This window comes from Dipodomys merriami, unplaced genomic scaffold (genome assembly GCF_024711535.1).
Source record: "Dipodomys merriami isolate MVZ:Mamm:240054 unplaced genomic scaffold, mDipMer1.0.p SCAF_2, whole genome shotgun sequence".
NCBI lineage: Eukaryota > Metazoa > Chordata > Mammalia > Rodentia > Heteromyidae > Dipodomys > Dipodomys merriami.
In genome coordinates this window covers 45,392,959-45,400,869 of record NW_027203381.1, presented here as the reverse complement: position 1 = coordinate 45,400,869, position 7,911 = coordinate 45,392,959, and the positions used below count along the sequence as shown (strand labels likewise).

The 7,911-nt window shown below is 41.5% G+C and overlaps 1 protein-coding gene across 1 annotated transcript; it reads left to right on the top strand.

The window, feature by feature from the left end:
- The first annotated feature begins 1,469 nt into the window (after nucleotides 1-1,469).
- LOC138832115 (chromosome-associated kinesin KIF4A-like) lies at nucleotides 1,470-5,772 on the top strand. The gene has a single exon (XM_070029523.1). The coding sequence runs from the start codon at nucleotides 1,551-1,553 to the stop codon at nucleotides 5,247-5,249; it is 3,699 nt and encodes a 1,232-aa protein (XP_069885624.1). The 5' UTR covers nucleotides 1,470-1,550; the 3' UTR covers nucleotides 5,250-5,772.
- Nucleotides 5,773-7,911: the final 2,139 nt, after the last annotated feature.

Below are 7,911 nucleotides of genomic sequence, written 5' to 3'. Positions count from 1 at the left end.
AGTGAATGCCATTGAGTATCATTTTATGCACTTCTTGGCAATTTGTGTATCATCTTCCTTTTTTTGAAAAATATTCAAGTATATTTAATTGAAATGTTAATCTTTTTAGTATCATGAGTCTTATATATGTTCTGGATACAAGTCCACTTTAAATATATGGTTACAAATATTTTCTCTAATTTAATGCTTTGTCTTCTCATTGTTTGTATGTACAGAAAATTTTAATTTTGGTAAATATATATTATTCAATTCTCCCTACTTTTACTTTTTTGTTGTTTCTTAGGAGGCTTTAACCAACTCAAGTTTATGAAAATTTACCCCTTCAAGAGAAATATTTCACTCAAAACTCCTATCTAATTTGAGTCAATTTTTGTTTCTAATGTTGGAAGATTAACTTCCTTCTTTCATGCTTTGGTACACAGCACCACCTGTTAATTTTTCTTTTTAAATTTTATTTCTTTCATTTATTGTTTATATGGTACTGAGGAATTGAACCCAGGGACTCAGGCATGCTAGGCAAGCACTCTACCACTAAGCCACCTTCCCAGCCAGCACCACTTTTTAGAAAGACCTAATTTGCCACTAAGTTCAATTTTCCTGGAATCTTAGCACCAATACAATTTTATTACAAGCAGAAAAGATCCATTGCATCAAGCAAGAGCAAGTTCTTAACCTGATCCTTGGTAGCAGACCCTGTTTCCTTTCATGTTTTTCATTATTACCACTATGACTCTACACCCTCCAAAATCTAGACTCAGAATTGTTTTACTGTCAATAAATAGTTTCAGAATAAAGCTATAAATAAAAAGTCAAACATTTTATTGGTCTTTTTTAATTTCCTCTCTTCTCTTGAATACAAAATCGCCTCTTATATAGCAGCTTGTTAAGTACCTTTGGTCCATCAGCGCTTCAGTGTTTCATTCTATAATGCCATCTCTATAATTTAGTTCCATTAATGTCCACATCAGCGGAATACAGATAAATGTAATGAATGACTTCTCAGATGTTCTGCTTCAACAGATGGAACTCATTTCCCCATAGCCACTTAAGCCACAGTGACTCAATACAGTTCATATATTGTTTTACATGTGCCATAAATGGAATGCATCTATTTGCAATGAGATTTGCCATGATTAAATAGCATGAATGGTTGTCCAGTGTATCAAGTTGCTTTCTTCACAATCTCACCCAAAATATCAGTTGTTTTTTGAAATTACTATCAGTCTCTCTTGGTTTACTATCTTTGTTTAGCATCTGAGACGACCTTCGAGTGTGAACTAAAAATATTTCATGGGGAGGAAAGAGGGTGGGGGCAGGCTACGTCATCCCTGTCTTCCCATCAGCCCAGTCATTTTTCATCCCCAGAACCTCCATCAGGATGGCACAGCCCTGCATGCTCCGCCCACAAGCTGTGTGTGCTCTGATTGGTTGATGCCTCTGGAATCCTTAGGAAATTTGGCGGTTAAAGATCCAGTTGAGACAGGAGATCAGGAGGACCCGGGAGGGCTGCAAGAAGGGACCCTAGATTGAGAAGATGCTGAGCTAGAACCATGAAGGAAGAAGTGAAGGGGATTCCTGTGAGAGTGGCGCTGCGCTGTCGCCCTCTGGTCCCTAAAGAGATTAGTGAGGGCTGCCAGATGTGCCTGTCCTTTGTGCCTGGGGAACCTCAAGTGGTGGTTGGGACAGATAAATGTTTTACCTACGATTTCGTGTTTGATCCCTCTACCGAGCAGGAAGAGGTCTTCAATACAGCAGTAGCACCACTCATCAAAGGCATCTTTAAAGGTTACAACGCAACTGTCTTGGCCTATGGGCAGACTGGCTCTGGGAAAACGTATTCAATGGGCGGGACCTACACAGCAGAGCAAGAGAATGAGCCAACTGTTGGGGTCATTCCTCGAGTGATACAGCTGCTCTTCAAAGAAATCCGGGAAAAGAGTGACTTCGAATTTATTCAGAAAGTATCTTATTTGGAGATCTACAATGAAGAAATTCTGGACCTTCTGTGTTCGCCTCGAGAGAAAGTCTCACAAATAAGTATCAGGGAGGATCCTAAGGAAGGCATCAAGATCGTGGGACTGACCGAAAAGACTGTTTCAGTTGCTTCCAGCACTGTGTCCTGTTTGGAGCAGGGCAACAACTCCAGGACTGTGGCTTCCACCGCCATGAACTCCCAGTCGTCCCGATCGCATGCTATTTTTACAATATCCATAGAACAAAGGAAGAAAAATGACAAGAGCTGCAGCTTTCGCTCCAAACTACATCTGGTAGACCTTGCTGGATCAGAAAGACAGAAGAAAACCAAGGCCGAAGGGGATCGGCTAAAAGAGGGTATTAATATTAACCGGGGCCTCCTATGCTTAGGAAATGTCATCAGTGCTCTGGGAGATGACAAAAGGGGGAGGTTTGTGCCCTACAGGGATTCCAAATTGACTCGACTGCTTCAAGATTCTCTAGGAGGCAATAGCCATACACTGATGATAGCCTGTGTGAGTCCCGCAGACTCTAATCTAGAGGAAACCTTAAACACCCTCCGCTATGCAGACAGAGCAAGAAAAATCAAGAACAAACCTGTTATTAATATTGATCCCCAGACAGCTGAACTTAATCATCTTAAGCAACAAGTACAAGAGCTACAGGTCCTCTTGCTACAAGCCCATGGAGGGACCCTCCCTGGGTCTATAAATATGGAATCCTGTGAGAATCTCCAGTCTCTCATGGAAAAGAATCAGTCCCTGATAGAGGAGAACGAAAAACTAAGTCATGGCCTGAGTGAAGCAGCTGGCCAGACAGCCCAGATGTTGGAAAAAATCATTTTGACAGAGCAAGCAAATGAAAAAATGAGTGCCAAACTCAAAGAGCTTAGGCAACATGCAGCCTGCAAGCTAGACCTTGAAAAGCTGGTGGAGACTTCACAAGACCAGGAATTAAAAGGAAATTTAGTGTTAATTTGTAACCTGCAACAAGCAATTTCCCAGTTACCCGATGAAACTCTTGTTTGTATAGAGACAGCCACGGATGGCAGCCTGGAGCCAGAAAGTCAAGCAGAAACCAATGCAGATACAAGCAGGTCGTCTGATGTTTTTACCACTCAACATGCTCTACGCCAAGCCCAGATATCTAAGGAGCTCCTTGAGCTGAATAAAGCTCTTGTCCTGAAGGAAGACCTCGCTAGAAAGATGACTCAAAATGACAGCCAGCTGCAGCCCATTCAGCTCCAATACCAAGATAACATTAAACACCTAGAATTGGATATCATCAGTTTGCAAAAGGAAAAGGAAGAATTATCTCTTGAGCTTCAGTCAGCCAAAAAAGATGTCAACCAAGCCAAGCTGAGTGAACACCGTCGCAAATGTCTCCAGGAGCTGGAGGGCCAGATAGCTGATTTGAAGAAAAAACTAAACGAACAGTCAAAACTTCTGAAGCTGAAGGAATCCACCGAGAGTACTGTCTCCAAACTGAACCAGGAGATACAGATGATGAAAAACCACCGCGTACAGCTGATGAGGCAGATGAAGGATGATGCTGAGAAGTTTAGACAGTGGAAGCATCAAAAAGATAAAGAAGTAATCCAGTTAAAAGAAAGAGACCGCAAGAGGCAGTATGAGCTGCTCAAACTCGAAAGAAACTTCCAGAAACAGTCCACTGTTCTCAGACGTAAAACAGAAGAGGCAGCAGCTGCCAACAAGCGTCTCAAGGACGCTCTCCAAAAGCAAGGGGAGGTAGCCAGAAAAAGAAAAGAGACACAGAGCTGTGGAATGGAAAGCACAGCAACTCGAGTGAAGAATTGGCTTGGAAGTGAAATTGAAGTTATGGTCAGTACCGAGGAAGCCAAACGCCATCTGAGTGACCTTCTTGAAGACAGGAAGATCCTGGCTCAAGATGTGGCTCAACTCAAAGCAAAAAAGGAATGTGGGGAGAATCTGCCTCCTAAACTCCGGAGATATACATTCTCACGTACTCAGGTTCATGAGCAAGTTCCAGAGTCAGAGGCTTCGATTACAAAGCAGATTGAAGGCCTAGAGACTGAAATGGAACTCAGGAGTGCTCAGATTGCTGATCTCCAGCAAAAACTCCTGGATGCAGAAAGTGAAGACAGGCCTAAACAACGCTGGGAGAATATCACTACAATTCTTGAAGCAAAATATGCCCTGAAATATTTAATTGGAGAGTTGGTTTCCTCAAAAATCCAGATCAGTAAGCTTGAAAGCAGCGTGAAGCAGAGCACAGCGGGCTGTGCAGACATACAGAAGATGCTGTTTGAGGAGCGAAATCATTTTGCGGAGGCAGAGACCGAGTTAAAGGCTGACCTGGTCCGAGCAGAGCAACAGCACCAAGAGAAGATTCTTTACCTTCTTATGCAGCTGCAGCAGAGCCAAATGGCAGAGACCCAGCTGGAGGCATCAAGAGAAGTTAGTGGGAGGGAACAGCAGCTGCTAACCACGTTGAAGTGTCAGGATGATGAGCTGAGGAAGATGCAAGAGGTGTGTGAACAAAACCAGCAGCTTCTCCAAGAGAAGGAAGTCATTAAGAAGAAACTGACCCTCCTCCAAGTAGCCAGCAGACACAAATCTCATTTTAGGGATACTATTCACTTTCCAGACTCTTCCTTTGAATATATCCCACCTAAGCCAAAGCCTTTTCGGGTTAAAGAAAAGTTCCTGGAGCAAAGCCTGGATGTGGAAGAACTAAAGTACGGTTCAGAGAATTCCATAGATATACACGACGATGCTGGCAGTGATGGGGACGATGAGGAATGGAAGCCCACTAAATTAACTAAGGTGACACAGAAGACCACCCACGGATGCTCCTGCAAGTGCTGGTGTGGGAACAGGAAGTGTGGGTGCAGGAGGCAAAGGTCAGACTGCAGTGTGGCCTGTAACTGTGACTCCACAAAATGCCGGAATCGCCAGCAAAGCCAATGCAGTAGCTCCAGTTGTGGTGAGCAGGCCCAGGATTCTGAAGACTCCTTAAAATTGGAGGATCCCACAGAGGTAACCCCAGGACTGAGCTTCTTCAGTCCTGTCTGTGCCACTCCCAATAGCAAGATCCTAAAAGAGGTGTGCGATGAGGATCAAGTTCTGTTCAACAAGACTGCGCTTGCTCTCTCCTTTGGCTTCTCAGAATTGAAACATAGAACAATAGAATCCCAACCAAGTAAGGCCCCAGGGAAGAAAAAGAAGCGAACTCTGGGCAGCAATACCAGTTTCTTCTCTGGCTGCTCTTCTATGGAAGAAGAGGCCTATTGAAGTCATGGCCATCATCTCTATCTATTTGCCTTGGGAGACACTTTCAGGTTGTAGCCAGAAGGGGGTTCTTGAATGAGTTCTGTGGATTTGGGTTTCTTCTTTTTGAGAAAAGGGGACAAAGTCTTTATGGCAAGGAAGGGGACTTTAGATAAATGTTGGTCATCAGTCTCCAACCCTCTACCCTGGATGCCTTTTTGTTCCTCCAGAAGATTCTTAAGCCACCTGCTGAATAAACAATCAACTCACTTTCCAGTGGATCTTCAGGAGCCAGAGCCAAAGACCATCCAGTTCTTGATTGTTTGTGAACAGCTGAGTCCATCTCCTGATGGAGATGAGGCTGAGGCATTCCCCTGTCAAGGTCCTCTCCGCTTAGTGGAGGAGCCTGCCCACATTCACTGCAGTCAGGGGCTACTTTGACTCTCTGGATTTTAAGTATTGAACAAGACCCCTAATTGTCTGCCAGCTCTCTGAAGTAAATGAAACTCTCACATGTTAAATAAATAAATTTCCTGTCGAATCACAATTATTCCATGAGATTTTTACTCCTTGCATCACAATAAGTAAAAGAATCTCTTTAAAAAGCCAATTAAGCTGGGCGCCGGTGGCTCAAGCCTGCAATCCTAGCTACTCAGGGGGCTGAGATCTGAGGATCACGTTTCCCATGCATGAAAGTCCATGAGATTCTTACCTCAATTAACCACCAGATAGCCAGAAGTGGCACTATAGGTCAAGAAACAGAGCAATCCCCTTGAGCTGAAGAGCTCAGGGGCAGTGCCCAGGCCCAGAAGTCAAGCCCCACAACCGACAAAATTAAAAAATAAAATTATCATTAGAAACCAGCATAAGGGGAAAATGTCCATGGTATTGAATTTCTTGAATAAGATACCAAAATCACAGGCAAGTAAAAAGTATATATTAAAATTTAAAACTACTATGAGTCAAAACACTATCTCAATAGAATTTGTAAAGTTCATTTTTTTGACATAATGTCTTGTACATCTCATTGTTGTAATGGGTCCATCTGTAACATTATTTAAACTATTTTTTCCCTTCCCCTCCACAAATTATATCAACATCTATAAGCAGGGCTTATACCATGGGGGAGGTACATACAAAGCAACAAAGAAATCATAAATATGTTGGAAACAATGCAAGAAAGAAAAACATTTGAATGCTTGGCGTTCACTTCACCTAACATCAACTTATCTGACAGTTTCTGTTTTGTCTCAGACATATACTAGTTATTGCAAATAAGGGAAACCATGGGACCTATATTTCTTTGGGCCTGGCTTACTTCAGTTAATATAATTTTTCCAAGTCTTTACATTTCCTAACAAATGGAGCAATGTCATTCTTTTTGATGGAGGCATAGAATTCCATTGTGTATATATACCACCTTTTCTTGATCCATTCATCTACTGAGGGGCATCTGGGTTGGTTTCATATCTTAGCTATGGTAAATAATGCTGCAATAAGCGTAGTTGTGCTGGTAGCTTTACTATGGTCTTGTTTGTGATCATTTGGGTAAATGCCCAAAAGTGGGATTGCTGGGTCATAGGGGGTGGGGGGTGGGGTGGAGAGGCAAAGGGATGGTATGGGGAAACAGAGGAGGCAACAATGCTTGATAAGAAATGTACTCACTAAAAGAAAAGAAAAAAAAAAGAAATGTACTCACTATCTTGCCCATGTAATTGTAACCCCTCTGTTTGGTATTTTAACAATAAATAGACTAAAAAAATAGAATTAAAGGCAGAATGGGAGAAAATATTTTCAATCTTATATCTGGTTAGATATTAAAATACAAAATACATAAAGAACTCTTAAAACTCAACAAGACACCACACAAAAATGGACTAAAAACGTCAATAGCAGGTACACAAATGGTGTTAATAAGCACATGAAAGTATATTCTTTGTCACTAATGTTAAGGAAATGCAAAGCAAAGCCATAATGAGATGGCATATGCATTAGGAAGACTATTCTATGACATAGTACCAATAAAAGAACATGTTGACAAGGTTGTCAGGGAAATTGGAACCCTTGAATTTTACTGGTGGAAGTGCAAAATAGTAAGAGTCACTGTAGAGGCAGTGTGACAATTTCTCAAAAAATTAGACATAAGTCTGCGTGTATCATCTTACCCTTATAACCCCAGATTCTTGAGACAGAGATCAGGAGGACTGAGATTTGAGGCCAGCATAAGCAAAAAGTTAATGAAGTTCCCATCTCAGTCAATAAGACAGAAGCAGCTGTAATCCTGACTACATAAGATAATGATATCAGTTTGCCCTGGGTAGACTATCTGAAAAACAACCAAAGTAAGAAAGGTTTGGGATGTAGCTCAAGTAGTAGAGCCATTTGCTAGCAAGCATGAGGCTTTGAATGCAAACCCCAGTATTGGGGAAAATTGTACATAAAAAATACTACCAGATCCAGCAATTTCAGCTGGATGGCTACATATAAACATATATATATATATATATATATATACATACATACATATAAACACACATATATATACATATATCATGAAAGCAAGAAAGTAGGATCTTGAAGAAATATCCATCCACATACCCATTCATAGTAGCATTATTTACACTAACAAAAAGGAAAGCTACACAGTTTTCTATTAATAGATGAATGGATCAACAAAATATAGTCC